Below are 19,257 nucleotides of genomic sequence, written 5' to 3' on the forward strand. Positions count from 1 at the left end.
GAATTCAGACTTTGTGTGACTTTTCAACCTGCTGAACATCGGAGAGAGAAGACAAGAATCTACTTATATGATACTATACTGTACACACGCACGGACCCGGGACGCGCGCTGAGGTCTTGGCACAGAGGAGTGGGGCCAACCTTTCGTGGAGAGGCGTGGCCGGGGGCGGCTCTCTCGAAGCGCAGCCAAGTTGAGGATAAAATGTGGATAAGTGATGCTTTAGCGGCTTTGGTGCAAGAATCCCGCAAGAAGAAAGAGCCCCTCTCTGCCTCTCTGTTCCCACACTGATGAAAACGGAGTGAAGCCACCGCAGCGCGTCTCTGATTTATGTCATATGGCAGCCGGCGACAGTCATCAGCGCTCCACCTGAGCTCTCCAACTTTTACTTTGAAGGCGGACTTTTCTTCTTCTGCTTCTCCTTCTTCTTCTTCTTCTCCTCGCAGCTGAAGTTTCCTCACAGCCAGATCTCTGTCAGGAGCTCAAGGAGCGGGCCGCATTCCAATTCATTAAAGGTAAATTATTTCTAAAGTCTACATTAAATCACAACACTCCATTTCTGTTTCAATATGCATTAGTCTTCACGGTTTCCATTAGGCTTTGGCACGTTTCACCAGCCTCTGTCAGCACTGCAGCATGCATACAAAAATAAAAGTTCATCTGAGAGTATATGTGTACATAAAGTATTGTGAATGCATTAGCTTCTATAATGCATCATTCTGTGCACTTAAGTACATTTATTGCCGCTGTAGGCCCGGTGGTTAATGTGATTTGAAATGCAGTATGTGTTTTGAACAGCTCCCAAGCTGTCCTTCCTCTTTTTGATTTAGGAAAAAAGTTGTAAAATCTTAAAGGAAGTTGAACGCTCGCAGGGATTTCTTTAATCCACACTTTCACTAGTCGTCCCCGGGCCTGCCAGCTTTTGCCCCCAGTGAACCTCATGAGCGTTACTGCAACCAGACTGAGTGTCTGCGAGCCAATGCACTGTCCTCACCAAGTTCAATATTGACTCTAGTTATTCAGCAAATTTGATACAGAACACCAATTCCAATCCTCCCAATAATCCTGTTTTGCTCTCCGCTCCCGGCTCCTTTGCCAGCTCACATTGAGGGAGAAGAAGAAGAGTGTCTCTCTGTGCTGCCGCCGCCGCCATCACTGTCTCCACTCCACCGGGATGAGGCGTGTATCTGTGCACCGTCTGAGGGGCGTGTCCCTCCTCCTCCTCCTGCTGCTCCACACGGCCACCTCCATGGTGATGCTCCCAAACTCCACGGGCTGGGAGCAGATCCTGGACAAGTATCTGGACGAGGACGGGGACTGGTGGGAGGCCAAGCACAGGGGGAAGAGGGCCATCACCGACAGCGACGCTCAGCTCATCCTGGACCTCCACAACAAGCTCCGCGGCCAGGTTTACCCACCTGCCTCCAACATGGAGTACATGGTAGGTGGATGGAGGATTCCCACACCTCACACAGGTTATATTTGTTGAAACGCTTTGACCCCGTTCTGAACTCCCTGAGAGTCTTCAACACTTGTGGACCATATAGCTTAGCGACCTGACCCAGTCACCAGACCAGCTGGCACTTGTCCCACTTGGCTCACACACGAGCAGCATGCCAGCATCTAAGCACCTTCACACTCGAGCCACCCCCACCATCCTCCACACACACACACACACACACACACACACACACACACACACACACACACACACACACACGTCTGCACCCATGTGACTTTGATTGTTTTGCCAGAAGTGAAAGAATTCCACCAACTTTGCCAATGATCACATTACTACTGCGCCTTTTTTTTCTCCTTCTTCTTCTTCTCTACTCGTGCTAAGAGATTTGTTTGACTTTATCCGTTGGCCATCACGTGTGTGTACAGCGCCAGATCACTTTTCACAGTGCAATTAGAATCAGAGCACAGCACCGGGGCTTGTTTTACCAGCTGTCCACCCCCCACTAAACACACACACACACACACACACACACAGGCACACCACACCTTCTCAAAGTGTGCGCTCCGCAGATCTGGAACTTTTCCAAATGCACTACATGTGTAGGCACTGCTTGACCGCCGCGGAGCATTGCCACCAGCAGCACTTAGGAGGTAAAAAAAATCAATACAGTGTGCAAAAGGTAATGAGGTTTTATCATCCTTTCATCTCCACTTAAAGAGCGACAGAACAAAAGGGAGTATTATTCTGTGGTAAAGGCAAATAAACAGTTCCTGCTGGGGGCAATTGCTGGACTGTGTAATTGTATAATTGAGAGGTTGGACTTGAGGACCCCGTGTGTGTGTGTGTGTGTGTGTGCGCACCACTCAGCCTGGCAGGCTCCTGGTTGAGGCACACTCTAGTGGAGAAATGCTGAGCCAGCAGAGCACAGCTCCTTTTTCTACTGTCTCCTGTTACAGTTGGCTGGGCTTTTTTTTTTTTTTAGCTTCAGGAGCACCCAGGGGTGAAATATGGAGAGGCGCACAACAAGAGGACGCGAGGTGAGGCGAAGAGAGCGAAAGCTAGCGGGGAGGAATAGAGTAGGTAAATAAAAATAGAGGTGTTAAAATGATAAAGGAGAGTCGCGCATGGAAAGGGGAGACAGAAAACTGCGAAAAGAGGAGGCAGAATAATTGAAAAGAAGGTGAGGAAAGAAGAAAAGAACGATGGACACGTGTGAAGGTGTTACTGATAACATTCAGCCACCAAATGTGGCATTACATGTCCCCCCTACCATTGTATTCACATCACAACACCGTTGTTGTTCAAATGATCTGCCCCCTGAAGCGGCTGATGCTAATGTAGATAATGTTGCTAACACGAGCAAGATAGTGCTAATGTTGCTTAGAGCCCCAATCATTCCTATGAAGCTGCTCTGTGGTGTCTTGAAGCCAACATGGCTGACTTACCAGGTATAAAATTACCCGGATCTTCTGTGTTGTGTGGCCCGTAGAGCCCATAAACTAACGGTTCAGCGCCCGGCTCACTTGAATACAAATAAAATGATTTAATCTGCTGGACTTTCCCGATTTTATTGGACCGAATGGCTTAACTTATGACAGTGAAACAAGTCACTTTGCTGGGGTTTTTACTGCCACTTCTTTCACAGTGTTAGCTCTGATAGCTCTAATGTTGCAATGCTAGCTAACGTTAGTGTCACTTACGCTAGCTAGCTACTACTACTAACTACTAAGACTTGATGCTGTTGAAACGCAGATACCACATGATACCAACGGCGTTATACTACTGGCTGACAAACCTTGTTGGACGCTGCAACCAACTGTCAGAATTCTTACACAGAGATAAACAAAACATTAATTTTGTACCTGACATATATTTTACAATTATTAATCCGCATTCACAATCATGTTTTTTAAGAAAAAAAAGAGAAACTTTCATTCTGCACCTTTCTACAAGCTCTGTAGATGTATTATTTAAAAAAAAAAAGAAGATTTGTCTACATGAAAATGTAGACTGAAAATAAAATCAATATGACCTTTTCATTGAAAAGAAAGAAATCTCACTGGAAAGAAACTGTTGGATTTCTGGTCATTTTCTGCGCTTTACTTTGAAAGGGGCACCATATTTCTCATACTTTCCTGTCCTGTCTGTGTTGAACCGCTGTCACCTTTCAGAAACCTCACAGCTTCACTGTACTGGAAGACTTCATAGACATGCTCCCCTGCCTTTCCTACACACTCCTGCATGCACACACACACACACTCACTCATGCACGTACGCAGCCATTCGCCCATCAGCTCTGTTATAGTCTGCCATTGTATTTAACCATAACCCGGCTGACCCTCTGTGGCAATCATCACAGAGACACAGAGATAACATCAATTCAAATCCTCCCCTCTTTCCTCCCCCTTCATCTGTTTCCTCTTCTTGCCCTCTCTCTCTCTCTGCCTCCCCTCTCCCTTATCCCTGTGGCTCCGTTCCCATTCTGTCATTATCCAACACACAGGCCCCGGAAAAAAAAAAAAAAAAAAAATTCCTTGGATATGCATTCACACTCTGTAGCGATCCACAAAAGCTTCAATGCGCCTTCAGTAGGGCGACAGCGGTTCTGCCTCTCGCTCAAATGTTGACCCACAGGTATAAACAGAGACGTGTCAGTGTTTGAAGCGCTGCAAGACAAACAGATGGCATCATGGGAGAAAGGGCCCCACCTGCCTTGATGTTTAACTTGGCTTTGCTGGGCCGCACTCAGGTTTGAAGAGGTGGTAGTGGTGCTGTTAGTGCTTTAAGATAAAGCTGTATCGACAGATTTTGGTTCGGGATGTGTGCTGCAGGCATCGGTCGCTTAAATTCATCATTGGATTAGGATTGGTCATTATCAGACGCCAGTGGCAAAAGGTTACCATTCAAATGTCTTTTATCCCGGTTGCTTTCTGCAGCTTCCTCAGAGCTCACAGACCAGCCTGGAGATTGAATCCCTCCAGTGTGTCTTGGGGTTTTCCCCTGGGTCTGGTCAGCTGGTCACACCCAGAAAACCTCCAAGGAAAGGGAAGTCCACTGGCTTCTCTAGATGTAAAGAGCAGCAGCTGAGTGCACAGTATGAAAAATGTTGGTCACTTACTGTTGCTCCCAGTGTTCCAGACGAGGTCACGCTCCAGTGAAGCCAAAAGAACATTGTCCCAAAATAGCAGAAAGATGCCACCCTAATGTCACAGAGCTGGAGCCTCACCTGCACCGGCTGCATCCTGTCCACAAATATCACAAACAGGAGAGGCAACAAGGTGTACCCTTGTGGGAGTCCACTGCCTACACTGAACCTGCTTGATGTAATGCCAAGAATGCAAACGTAGCTCTCAAGCATTGAGGCATACCATGTGTTTGGTAGAGGTTGACATCAAGATCCCTCATTTCGGGATTTGTACGCAGTGTTTTGACGTGGTCTGGACCATGAAGATGGTGATGGCCTTATGAACTTGTCAGATAATGAGTGAAACAACCTGTCGGCATCGTCCAAATGCATCGGCGGTGTTCTCTCTATTTAGGGCTGATAGCATCCCTGAACATGGAGACTGATTGGAACGATTGGATAATGGCTTTCCTCCTGCACGTGTAGGCAGTAGTAGCATGATAAAATGTAGTATTTAACTGCATAACAGCTGCTACAGTAGCATAGACAACGAGGCCAGCAACGCCTGTGATTCGTTATCCATGGTGTAATAACCACGGCTACTCGAGGCTCATAGATACATTGAGGCTAATGTAGCTTGTTTTCTTCTGTAAAATGGTCACACGATATGGGTGTGACGAATCAGGGAAGGATATGTTGTGACTCATAAATCCGAAAACTAAAGAAGGAACTAAAACGGGGCCCTCTTACTTGTCCTTGTCTTATCCTCACTCCTTGAAAACACCTTCCGGGAGTGAAGGTGTGCCAAGGACATACCCCTGTTTGCTTTAGATCAGATCCTTACAGTTCCTGTCCAGTTGGCAGGTCTTGCCTCCACCAACTTATTCTAAAAACTTCTCTGGGGGCACTTGAAAGTCATCCTTTTTAGTAAGCTCTCTCCTACCTGGGTTTTCACTGCTGTGATTCCTGTCCTGCAGCTGCAGCCCGTTTGGTCTGTCAATGACTCTGTGCTGACTCTGGAGTTGCCTGTGCCAAAAAGGCTCAGAAAGACCTTCTTCTTCCTTATTGCTTGTGGCCAGAATGCTTTTGTGCAGCTGCACTCTGGGTGAAGTTATATTTTATGTTTTGGTAGCTGATCGCCTGTATTTTTGTTTATGATTAATAATATTGATAATGTGACTTGAGATATTATATAAAGCCCAATATCAGACCAAATCAAAACACCGGGCTAACCCTACTATTTACATGTCTGGCTCACTTATACCCCTTTCACATTGGAAAAAAAAAACGTACTAATACCCACTAACATCTGGCTTTTGTCATCATTGGAAATTGTTATGTCTTTAGCTAAAAGGAAAAAAGCAGGACACGAGACAACAGACAATAAACTTACTGGAGGTGGAACAGAAACTGGTAGAGCAACACAAATAACTGAAGGCAGCTGGGAAGTCCAGGTGAAAACAAGTCGAACAAAGAATTATCCAAACAGGGGTAATCTGAAAAATAAAGAGAAATCTAAAGGGCAACCAAGGAAAACTAAGAGCGAGCAGGAACACAGGGAGCAGTGCAAACACTGGAAAAAACGTGGGACTAGGGAACTGACGAGGAGAACGCGGGACGGACACAATAAATACAAATACAGGAAATCAGAACAAGACACATGAAGATAAAACCTACAAAATAAAACAAAAAGGAAATGCTTAAACTAAAACCCAAAACCACGACTAAGCAGTAGTCATGGGTATTTCAGCTCCAGCTCTGATTGGCATTGATGGAAATATGACACCTGGGTGGACACGCTTATTTTCGCCCCTTTTCAGTGAGACACTCATTAAAGTTAAGGACATTAGCACGTAGATACACGTAAATACGTTTTCAAACATCGTCAGTCGGCATTGAGGTTGAAAGAGAGACTGCTAGCAATGGCAAAGGAGTCAATTGGCTATTTTTTCAGCGGGTTTACCCACATATATGCACTCATTTTGGTCAAAAAATGGTATTACAATACCCAGTAAGCGAGACAGCTTTCTGTTCAAGTCAAGCCTACAGTAATTGCCAGCACTCCTCTGACCCATGTTCCTGTCATTACATGATAAATGGAGATAATGGCATTCGCTGGTTGACAGAATTCAGACAATGGTCAGCCCCGTAACCTCTGATGTGAGCTGATGTGAGCTGGAATGCATCAGACACTGAATACTCGATATCAGTGAGGCCGATTTCTTATAGTTTTCCTGAATGTACTGGTCAGCGTTTTATTTCTTTTTAACTATCGATCAATTTTCCTACCTTTAAGCTCCTTATTAAGTCACCTACTCATGTACTCTGTCAGAGTCCTCAACTTTTTTTCTCAACCAATTCCCGTATCTTTCTGCTGCTATTTTTTTTTTTTTTTAGTATTTCTCTGCATGCACCATTGATTTTGAACAGGAAACCCAAACTTGCAAAGGAAGTACCCCATGGAATGCAACCAGATGACCAAGGAAGAGAGAGAGACAGAAAAAAAAACCCAAAACCTGGCCGCAAATGAAGTGTGAAGCGAAATACACAATGCTGTGTGCACAGCGCTGAAAGACTTTAGCAGGGGAGGTGTTTTTCTTTACGGGCCCCAGCAGAAGTGTGGCCAGAGTGGGTGGTGGTGGTGGTGTGTGTGTGTGTGTGTGGAGGGGGTCTTGGGTACAAGACCTCCCCTGCTGGGCTAACAGTGCAAACAACAGCAGCTTGACAAGCCGGCTGCACTCTGTACCAGATCCAACAGCTGAAAAATATGTGTCTCGCTCAACATTTTCTGAGCCTGCTCTCTCTGCGAGTTTGAGGACGATGGAATGAGCTCCTCAGCTGGAAGCGGCTGCTCGTATTTGATATTATATAAGACTAAGTGCTCCAATTGCATCGCAAATCATAGAGACAATAATCACATCAGCCACTTTTCCCTACGAGACATCGTAGCCAGAGTCTTGGTCACTTTTGGCTCGAAACCTACTATAGTTGTGGCCACAGCTAAATGTTTTCTGACCCATAACCATTCATAAATGTTCAAAACCTCGTGATGACCCCGCTCAAGTACAGAATGTCCCATGTGCTGCGGTTTGCAGATCATTTGGCAGTTAAAACGGCTCAATGCGCTGGTTTTCGTCTGTTTATCAGAGCACAAATTGATAATTTTTTCCTGTGAGGAGGTCACAGAAGTCAAGGTTTTATGTGAACAGCTTCCTTCTTCATTCGTTCACGACTGAGGGTGACCAGGCTTAAAGGAGACCTATTATGCTTTTCGTTTTTTTCCTTTCCTTTGGTGTTTTATATATCTTCTTGTGCATGTAGAAGATCTTGAAAATTAAAAAGGTTAAAGTCCGCACAAACAGAAGCTCTTCTCTCCGACAGAAAACACTGCTGCTGAAACGCCTCATCAGTAGCCCCGCCTTAAATTCTGTGACTTTGTGACATCACACTATGTCACCATAGCACACATTTTCATAATTTATGCTTAGCAGCTAGTTTGGCACGAAAACATTGATTCAGCACAGCTGCTCTGATGTTGTTAGCGGTGCTCGGTCAGGCATGCGTGAGGTGACCAATCAGAGCAGACTGGATATTTGGGACTCGGGGCCTTAAAGAGACAGGAGCGTGTTTCAGATAGAGGGGGAATATGGGGCTGTAGCACTGGACAGTATGAGAAAACTGACGTGTTTTTAGAGCATTAAAGCATGTAAACCTATTCTAGTAGTAACCCAAAATAAAATTACAAACCTGAAGATGAGGATAATATGTCTCCTGTACTGTAAATCTCCTCAGTGTTTCTGTTTCAGCATTGTGACCTAATATGGGAGAAAAGCTGGTTAACCAGGGATAACAAAACAGATATGACAATACTGACATTTATTTGCAGCTAACTGCCAACGGAGGTAATTTCTGAGCAGAGACAGAGGTTCTGGTAAACAAATCCTCATTCCTGTTTTCGCCCTGGCTCTGTCAGTCATCATTTGGCCTCATTGTGCAAGACAGACCACAGGCAACTACTACATCACTGATACTCAGTGCATGTGTTGAGATGAATGAAAAATATACTCCACACCTCCAGCTGTTTATTTGTTCTATAAGCCAGTTACGTAACATTTCGAGAAAGCTTTGTGTTGAAATCCGACAATGCATTTTTGCAATCATGGCGGAGTCCGCCACTATTACCCTGCTGGTGTTGATTTGAACACATCAACAGCCGACAGGATTCCCAGAAAGAGTTGAAAAAACTGTTCGGAGTAAGGAGTTAAATTGCAGCGCTGCCAGACATCCTGTTGTTAGGTAGGTGTGTGTGTGTTTTTTGGGAGTAATGCAGAGAACAGCAGTTGTTTCTGGTGGGACCGAAAGTGGGTGACGGACGATGGAGGAGGAAGGTGGTGGAAGTTATACGAGTGTCTGTTATTGGATGAGATTACAGTGAGCGTAAGCTATGACTTCCAGGGCCCGACGTGTGAAATGTGAAAACTCCTGACACCTCCGCTCGGGCACACAAACACACATCTGTGCACACGCACACATAAACTAATTGACTTTCTCGTCAAAAACCTGTTACATTAGATATCCCACGCTGAACGGGAAAGTGAAGGTGTGCAATTAGAGGAACATACAGTGTCCTTCGGAGGAATTACAGCTGGTGTTATTCTAACTTTTTTTTTTATGGTAGAATGTAGGTCAGCAGAGAGGAAGGACACTCTTTGCATTCCCAGAAAACCCCAGAATGGGAATATGATCCCTTAGTATCCAACCAGAGCCAAACTTAACCGAGAGGGCAATTCAGAGAGTGGTAAAGTGAAACAAAAGCTTGCACCCAGACATCTCACCAGAGACATATGGAAGGTATTACTTAAGGAAAAACAGCTTTTTTGCATTTTTTGAATAACACCCAATCCTACAGGAAAACCCATCTGGGGAAAGTCAGCTGAGCAGCAAGAAGAAAGTCTAAAAGCTCTTTATACAGCACATAAACGTAGTTCTGCTGAAATTAGTGCAGTTACTTAGCAGCTTCTAGTCCCGATGACTTATCATAACATAATCCGGGTTTGGTGTGTTGCAGTGGATCTGTTTATTTCTACTTCTTATAAGATACAATCTATTTTTTCCATCTTATCTCCTGTGCAGGTGTGGGACACAGAACTGGAGCGAACAGCAGAGGAGTGGGCAGAGACCTGTCTGTGGGAGCACGGTCCTGCCAGCTTACTGCCTCAGATTGGACAGAATCTGGGAGCACACTGGGGACGGTAAACAAGCACGCACAGTTTTCTCATATGCACTTTTATTTTATCAAAAGGTTGAGGATAAAAATCTCCCTCCAGAAACCATTCTTCGGTCTCTAATTTCAGCATATAACCAGTGCTCCAGGTTAGATTTGCCCTCTAAATTACTCAGAGAGTTTCACTTAAATAAATTACATTTTTTTGCAGAATGTTTGTTTTTCTTCTTTCCTGAACTCTTAATCATTTTTGAACCCCTCAGACTTATCTTGTTATTTTAGTAGGCATTTTACAACTGCTAGCTGGCTTCAAGTGTGCTGTTTAACTTTATACAACCAATTTAGCATCATAAAATCTACTCCTTACACTCTCAATAAAACCAAAACTTTTCTTTTTTTTTCCATTTCTGTTGGATAGGCATTAAACAAGCTATATGACATGTCAGTAAGCGGGCTTTAGTTTAGCACAACTGCCTGCTAGCTTGTTGAAGTAGCCTATACTGTTTTACGTCTCATAACCAATTTAGCATCCCAAAATGCATTAAATCCACTTGTTACACTACATAAAATCACAACTTGTATTTACATTTCTATCCGTGTACGCACTAGTACGTTAATTACTGAGCTTTTGTTTAGCACAATTGCTAGCTAGCCTATTGGGGTGCACTGTTTAACTTAATGTAACCAATGTAGCACCATACAATCCACTCGTTACTCTCAATAATATCACAACTTGTTGTTCTGCGTACACACTTAATAAATATATAAAATGTTAATAAGTGAGCTTTAGTTTAGCGCAACTGCTAGCTAGCTAGCTTTTTTGTCAGGATGCACTGTTTCAATTTATGACAAATTTAGCACAATAAAATTCATTACATTTACTCTTGTCATTTTGCAGAACCTTTTCAACACTGGCATGCTCATTTGGAGGACATATTTGAATATGACATATGAATTTAAAATATGTCCAAGGCATGAAAACAACATATGTTGGTCATATCCCTCATGAAAGCAAAGTCACATAGCTGCCATGGCCATTTGCCCACTTTACCTACACCCATGAGCCAAAAAACCTCTATACTTCTGGATATATTTCAAGTGAATTTACACACAAGTGGCTGCAGTCTCTATGATGTGTTCATTTGTGTGTTCGTTTGTTCGCTCAGTCCCCCACAGAGCATCCGAAAACAGCACCGCTTCACACAAGAGGCTCTTGTTCCACATCTAATCATATCCCTCCACAGTCAAGATGTCCATTTGATTCTGATCAAATTAACTAGCAACACCTGGTGCCAAATCAGCGTCAATCTTTGGTTACTGCAATTTATTCAGAGAGAACGAATGCTTGATTGCCTGCTAGAAGCTTAATGGCCGTCTCAACAGATGTGTTTACCTTACTGTGGTTATAACTCGCCTGCTTTATTCTGATGTTATCTCCTCTGCTGCTACCAAAACCTAACATTTTTATAAACTTTGTAGTTTTGGAAAGGCTACGTGGAAATGTTTCTTAACCATACGAGAGCTGCATTGTGTTGCACCAATAAAATGATGATTATTTAAATATGTCTTAAGGTCAATCTACTGTATGGATATAATGCATGTTGGTTCCTAAGAAGAGGACTTGCGGGAAGCAGAGAACAGCTTTGATGCACAATACCACCTCCTACACCTACAGAGACACAAATGTTTTTCAGGAACATTGTCATCACAGGTGCGCTTACTCATCTCTCCAGGTATCGTCCTCCCACGTTCCATGTGCAGGCCTGGTACGATGAAGTGAAGGACTACTCCTTCCCTTACCCTCAGGAGTGTAACCCCTACTGCCCCTTCAGATGCTCCGGCCCAGTTTGTACTCATTATACACAGGTAGCCACGTCTGGATCATACCAATTCATCATTTTGTGATTTAAGACTTTATCGTGAGTTTTTCATGGTCTGTCTTGTGATCCTTTTGCAGCTGGTTTGGGCCACCAGCAGTCGGATTGGCTGTGCCATCAATATGTGTTACAACATGAACGTGTGGGGACAGATCTGGGCCAAAGCCGTCTATCTTGTCTGCAACTACTCCCCAAAGTAAGCACATTTGTTGTGATCTTCTTTCACGGCTGCATGACTGATGTACTGGAAACATAAAGGAAACGAGAATCTTAAAGGAATAGTTCACCCTTAAATGAAAATTCAGTCATTATCTTATCACCCCGTACCGATGGGGGTACGGGGTGATCCACAAAACATTTCTGCAGCCTCACAGCCAGAATTCCCTGCAGTATTCTCTTCGATAACTGAAGTAGATGGAGATGGATGTCTTTGGGTTAGGGTTAGGGTTACACCCTTGATGCACGGTTGAGCTCTGAGGGTTAGGGTTAGCAGCAACAGTCAAGATTTCAGCTTTATAAAGGGTGTAAAATCTTTTCAAATAGATTTGGGATCTCAGAGCTTCAGCAGGCTTGGATTTACCCGGACGAGCTGCGTGAAGTCATTTTGTGTTTTCCTTTTGTCAAATTTTGCATAAAAAGTAATATGTGTTCTTCTCAGTAAGCCTTTCTTGTTGTATGACCTGAACAGGGGAAACTGGTGGGGCCACTCGCCTTACAAACATGGGACCCCATGCTCTGCCTGCCCTCCCAGCTACGGAGGAGGCTGCAAGGACAATCTCTGCTACAAAGGTATGTGTGGAGAAAATCGAAAACGACAGAGTAATAAAAACCCGAGGAAAAATGTGCTTACCGTGCCCTGTTTTTGTGACTTTACTTGAAGATGACAGCTCCTACCCTCCACAAGAGGAAACGGAAGAAAACAACTTCATCGAGCCGGAGGCCCCCCGCACTCCACAGAAGCCCCGGCCCAGGGCCCCCAAGCCTGAGCCTCCCAGTCTCCCTGCCCCGGCCCCCACCAAGCCCCCCACAGAGGACCTGCAGAAGAATGAAGTGGTCAACACACAGCAGATGTGTAAGCTGCCATTTAGCTGTTTATTCTGGATCTAGTTTCATCTCAAAATGCGGGGTGTGGGATCTGTTTTAGGGTTGGGAGGTGCACAGGACATGATCTCAAAGAAAAAAAAGGAACTTTGTTTTGTTTAAATTGGGTCAGAGAATTGGTGAATAGCTGAAGTGTTGAACAAGCAATAATGGATAACAAGTGCAAAAAAAATAGACCTCGGCCGGAAATATTTTTCTTGCAATTTATCTTGAATTGCCTTGATGTTCTGTGGCCTTTATCTGTCATCTCTCTGATTAACCTTGACAGTTCCTGAAGTGTACTTAATATTGCAAGTCACTCTTTGGAGCAGGGAGGGGAGGTCTATTTAAGCACGATCCCCAGAGTGTGTGTTTGCTTTTGGCCGGCTGAGAGGGGTTGAGGGGTGAGAGGGGCTTGCTGTGGTTTTTAAATGGCTTCCTCTCGGCAGTGCAAGGGGCCTGGGCTTGTAAGCCGAGACGCTTCCTCCAGTTTTTGCTGACCACCCTGAACCTTGTTGCAGGAATTCTTCCCTTTGGTTCTTGTAGCATCACAACAATAGTCTCCGCTGGGTTTCACTCAACTCTGGCTTTTAGAAACAAGTCGTCTGCATCAGAGGAGCCGGTCCATGCATGTTGGTTCCTGTGCGAGCGCTGAAAGGCCTTTATGTTTGTGTTTTTACAGCTCAGCTTGTGACCTGTGACACGAAGCTGCGAGATCAGTGTAAAGGAACACCATGTAATAGGTACAGTTAAGAAGAAATATGATAAAAACAACAACACAACATGGAGTATAGACAGTAAATTTTACATTATTTTTCTTATTTTAAATCTACAGATATGAGTGCCCAGCTGGGTGCCTGGATGCTACAGGGAAAGTAGTTGGGACAGTATACTATGAAATGGTGAGTACGCAAGGTTCTGATAGGTCTCCTTTCAAAATGTACTCAAAGTGATTAATCGACTATCAAAATAGTTGACAACTAATCAGTTAATCACTGCAGCTCTAGCTTACTCCTTAATGATTAGTATAATTGCAACTAACATTTGTGTTTGTGTGCCGCAAAAGGCCCTTAATGTAAATAAAATACTTTATGTGCAGCAATCCAGCGTGTGCAGAGCTGGTCTACATGCCGGCGTCATCGATAACGATGGAGGATGGATGGATGTAACAAGACAAGGCAGAAAGGACTTTTTCATCAAATCCAACAAGAACGGAGTCCAGTCTGTCGGGTGAGGCAATAACATCAGAAACAATACCACCATGAGTTCATACTGATGATACCTGATGATGAGACGAGTAAAATATGCTCACAATAAGTGGATATAACGTGTGTTTCCTCTTGACAGGAAATACCAAAGTGCTAATTCCTTCGCAGTTTCCAGAGTCACAGGTGAGTCTGACAATAATGTGACACTGTAATTAAAGATATGTCACATTTTATGTTAAATTGCTTATTATAAGCTGTGCTGCAACTGTGCTTGTTGACACTCGCTGTAATTATTTCTTGCAGTCAAAGCCATCACGTGTGAGAGCACCGTCGCACAGCTGTGCTCGTACCAAAAGCCTGCGAAACATTGTCCAACGTGTGAACCTGGTTTGATTTCTGCCTCCATGTCAGCCTTTTTCATACATTTAGCTATACAGTCTCATGTGAGCTCAAGTCACTATCTCTATCCGTTCCTTTTTTAGGTTATACTGCCCGAGAAGCTGTTTAGAAGAGAATCCTCACATCTCCAGAGTTATAGGTACCGGAATATACTCTGATGTAAGTCTGACGATTCACCACCAGGATCATAATTTTTTTATTTCGTGCAAATTTAAAGACTCAAATGAATCAACGTCTCTCACATTACCTTTCCTTTTGCATACCTCTGTAGAAGTCCAGTATATGCAGATCAGCAGTCCACGCTGGAGTAATCAAGAATGACGTGGGTGGTTACATCGATGTGATGCCGGTAGACAAGCGGAGACACTACATTGCTTCATATCAAAACGGCATTTTCTCAGAGAGGTACGAGGTGTCTAATCTACGAGTAGCCAAACATTCTATGAGGCTAGTATGTGCGTACTGCCGATGTGCAATTTTTAGGGAATTTTCTCAATATTTTTAGGTTTTAAAGAGGCTCTGTGAAACTTCTGTGTTGTGCTGGAGGCCGGTCGTTGATACAAATTGGTACATAGAGCCCCTTTAAGCATATTGTCATGGAATTAATTGTTTTAAAGATTACTGGTCCTACTTCAGCATCCTGTCTTGGAAAGTGAAGGGGTTAATTTGCTGGGGCTCGGAGTGGATGGATGAGAAATCAATGGCTCTCAGGTAGAGAGATATTTATCCACTCTGCTCTCCCATGTGGACCCAATCTTTTCAAGATGCAGGCAGTTCGTCACATCTCTCATGCAGTGTGCATAGGAGGGTGATTAGCATGCATCTGGTTTGAAATAATTAATTGCTTGGCAATTAGTGTAGAGAAGATGAGTGCATCTTAATGGAGTTCTGGGGGGGGTTTTGTATTTAGGTTGTAAGTCAAAAAGGGCAGTGAGTGGACGAGGGTCCAATGTTTAATATAGTGGCTTAGATAAAAAAAAACAAAGAAGCTGGAAAACAGGCAAGAGTGTGAAGGAGAGAAGAGCCAAACATATGCATTGAGGAATGGGGAACCATTTAAAACACAGGGGATCAATGTAAGGGGGATTTTTTGACAGTTTTAGCTCTGTCCAACCAAAATGGCATATAACCTTAAGCTGGATCAAGTTGTTGAAAGCGCATGTGGGGAAGGAATGGATTCTGTATAAGACCTCCTGAAAACTGAATGCATTTCAAATCAGTCTCCCCCCAACGTCTAACCAAACATGGTGGAGAATGCATAGAAGTGATATTAAGGTCATGCAGGGACATTATAGTCTGAGGATTGTTAAGCTAGGCTGAGGTGGAAGTTAAATTGTATAAAAGTTATTCTCGTTTTCATAAGAAATGTCTAAAAAGATTAGCCTCCTTGTCACATCGCCACAAGTTGCATTTGGTTAATTGGTTGTATTTAAGATCGGAGTTGCAAGACTCATATCTATGCAGCACACCAGAGAGAAAGGCATTTTTAAAAGTCTCAGTGTTGAGCTCTCAGAGGTTTAGTTTCTCCCCTGTTCGTACTTTAAGATATCTTCAGCTTTACCTTTCTTTTTTTTTTTTACCTCTGGGAAGAATATTATTTACAGCCACTCCTTCGACCACAACTCCAGACAAGCTCGTCATTAGTTAAAGATTCCCAGATAGCAAGATTGAGAGCAGGCCATACTATGTTAGCCAAGAGGGAACCAAATAAGCCAGAAATGGTCGAAATCTGTGGCCTGCTTGTACAGATTGTTTATTTGTTCCAATACAGTAAGAGTTTGTCAACAATTGTGGCAAACAGTAAAGACATTCTGCTTTCTGAGCCCATTGAGAGTTAAAATCACTGAGGCTCTAGTGACCATGTAGATAATTTACATAAAAAATACTGTGAAAATTTGTATGCAAATATATACCTGAAAAAGTAGGGATATCTAAGCTATGTGAGGGTTGAAAAGGATAAAATAACGGTACCCCATCCTCACAGAATAAAGAGCCTCAATTATGAAACAGAACATTGCAAACAGAGCACTGCATCGTCAGCATAGAGGTTTAATATTTACGTATATTGCCCCACCGTTTTTCATTTCTTCTCCAAAGAGGAGAACTGAGAGAAGACAACCCTGTTTGGTACCACCTTCTTAAACAGAGCAGGAAACAGGAGACATCATTGGTTTGTACTGCTGCTGTTGGAATGTTAAGAAGCTTAAGCCAGGCAATAAAATACCTGCACAATCCAGCTCTCTAAAGAGTGTAAAATGTACCTCTCCAGGTATTAACAAGACTGAGAAAGTGTGACTTTTGGAATTAGGAGACATATTAATAATGTTCAACGCCTCTCTCTGATATTGAATAATATAATAATCCTTTGCTGTGAGTGAATTGTTTCTGGCTGCATGGAATCAAAATTATGAGCCAAGATTTTAGTGACAACTTTGGCGCCCCATTATTCTCACTGTCAGGTAGATTTTGTCCCCATCTTTCTACCTAATGACTCCTCGGTGACTGAAAATGAATCACACCTAACTGTTAACAAAGAAAGGATTGCCGGGGATAAAGACTTTGCTGATGCTAATAGAGTGAGAGCATGTGTTGAATCCATGCCGTACCACTTTACAACAGCACTAAGGTTACAGGTCCGTACCAGCCTCTGTTTAAAGCTCAAGTGACCCACATACTGTATGGTCTGGTCTAGTTTTACAGAGATGTTAAATTGCACCTACTTTGGATTGTTCTGAGAAATGGCTGACCTGTGTAGAGGACACACACACACACACACACACACACACACAAACACACACAGTCATTTTATTCTACAGTCTTCCCTCTCTCTCCCTGTCCTCCCTTGTCTCTCTCCACCACATTTATCTTAGTCACTCTACTGACGCCTGTTAGTATCTGCCCATCATTTATCTGTCTCCTTTAACTTCACAACACGTCTGTCTCTGCTGGATTAACACGTGAAGTCCCCTGTGTTTGTGTAAAAATGGCTGGTTTATCTGTTTTCTCAGGGAGCTTCTCCCTCTATCTGTATGCGTCCTATCTGTCATCAGAGTGTCAGACGACACACCGACGTGGACATTTCGAAGTCAATTTGTTTGTGTGTGTATGTCATCTGCGTCTCTCTGCAAAAAGGCTGGGACATGATCTCTTTCTGACACATGCCTCTCCCCCCTCTTGTTTCTCTCTTCCCCGCAGCCTTCAAAACCCTCCTGGAGGGAAGGCGTTCCGGGTGTTTGCTGTGATTTGAGTGCCCCAGAGGGCGGCTTCGCCAAACAAGAAAAGCGCACTTGGGCTGTTGAATAGGCGGTAATCAAGCCCTGTTGTCAAACTCAATGACTGAAATGTTTCTGGCTTTGCTACACTTCAGGGGTTAGAGGTCGTCTCCATGACAGCGAAAGCCCCGGCAACAAAAACTTGACACAAACACAAAGAGAAACTGTCAGTGCTCACTCGCATGGAGTTTTCATTTTATCATCTTTGGCAAGAAATGTTATGAACTGTAAATATATTTTGTTGTACATAATTGTTAATATGTCTTTGTGCCATTACCTATTACCTGTAATAGAATGATAACACGTTATAATGGCACTTAATTGTAATAAGTCTGGCACATTTTTACTGGTGCTCTGCAGAGGTTTCTTTGTACTTTTGTAATGGCTGGGGAACAAAATTATGCATTTATTTTTGTATGATTATGCTTTATATCAATATGATTTATAAAGGATGCTGCTATATGTTTTTTGTATTGTTGTTGTAATTGCCAGTGTGATGAGTTTTGTATGTTTGGTTATTTTTCCAGATAATGTGGTTTAGTTAAAACTCCCTGCAGGTCGGGAAGTACGCTCATCCCTCAAAGTTGTCATTCTCGAAAACAAAACCTTCATCATGCACCCCAAAGATGTTTTCAAGTCATATCTATTCATCTCTCTTTGACATTGATAAACAGAAGTAATCCTATGCAACAGTTTTATTTCACACAGTATGTAGAGGAATGGTGATTTCTTTGTTCATATTTTACCAGCTCTCAGCTTTCTTTCAAGCTGCAATCAATATAATGGACATTTAAATGTATTTTTGTCACTGTTTCTCTGTGCATCATATGTATTTTCCTACCTCAAGTTGTTAGGAAAAGTCCATTTTGCAATAAAATATTACAACCACCACAATTCTTGTTCACTCTGGTGATGTTTTTCTATGCTTTCGCAAAGGCATTTTTACATTTCATCTATATACACTTAAAGTATCAATGTGTAGAATTTAGTAGGCTTTATGGGGATCTATTGGCAAAATTGGAATATATTATTCATAATTATGTTTTTATTAGAGTATAATCAGTGGCGGTGTCCACCATGTTTCTACAGTAGTCCAGAACACACAAACAAAACACTGATCCTAGAGAAGCATTTTCACATTTTAGCGGTCAATGTGGGGGAGACGAGGGGTGTTCACTTGGTTGTAATCTGCAACCACACCACTAGATGTCACTCAATTCATTACTCTGGACCTTTAAGACTGCATAAAACTCATTACATTATTGTTGGGTTTTTACTATTGTATTCAGCCTATCTTTAAAGGTGCAATATGTAAGAATGTTAGATTAAACTGATTACCACTGTGTACCTCAAGAGGCAGTAATCAGATAGGAAAACAATACCAGCACTCTCCCAGTGCTACGAGATCCCAGTCCAGGCAGAGTCAGCTAATATTAACGCTAACTGCACTGCTAACTGAGCAAACTAGCTACCATAGGTGCATCCAAGAGGGCAATTTCCTCTTGGATGCACCTATGGTAGACAAGACATGATAAAGTGCCCTTTATGGTGCCCTTCCAGTGTACAAAACACGGGGAAGTCAGTATAAATATATAACGACTCTCCTCCCAACCA

At 43.1% G+C, this 19,257-nt stretch overlaps 1 protein-coding gene across 1 annotated transcript; it reads left to right on the forward strand.

Moving 5' to 3' along the window:
* Nucleotides 1-248: 248 nt before the first annotated feature.
* On the forward strand, nt 249-18,520 carry LOC311249617 (cysteine-rich secretory protein LCCL domain-containing 1-like). Its single transcript, XM_084340806.1, has 15 exons — nt 249-512; nt 1,097-1,438; nt 9,717-9,835; nt 11,541-11,673; nt 11,765-11,880; nt 12,373-12,473; nt 12,565-12,756; nt 13,447-13,507; nt 13,600-13,666; nt 13,864-13,994; nt 14,112-14,155; nt 14,276-14,348; nt 14,455-14,530; nt 14,643-14,776; nt 17,567-18,520. Exons 2-15 carry the CDS (start codon nt 1,172-1,174, stop codon nt 17,616-17,618), a joined length of 1,566 nt encoding a protein of 521 aa, XP_084196932.1. The 5' UTR covers nt 249-512; nt 1,097-1,171; the 3' UTR covers nt 17,619-18,520.
* Nucleotides 18,521-19,257: the final 737 nt, after the last annotated feature.

This window comes from Pagrus pagrus (genome assembly GCF_965226575.1).
Source record: "Pagrus pagrus genome assembly, chromosome: 20".
NCBI classification, from domain to species: domain Eukaryota; kingdom Metazoa; phylum Chordata; class Actinopteri; order Spariformes; family Sparidae; genus Pagrus; species Pagrus pagrus.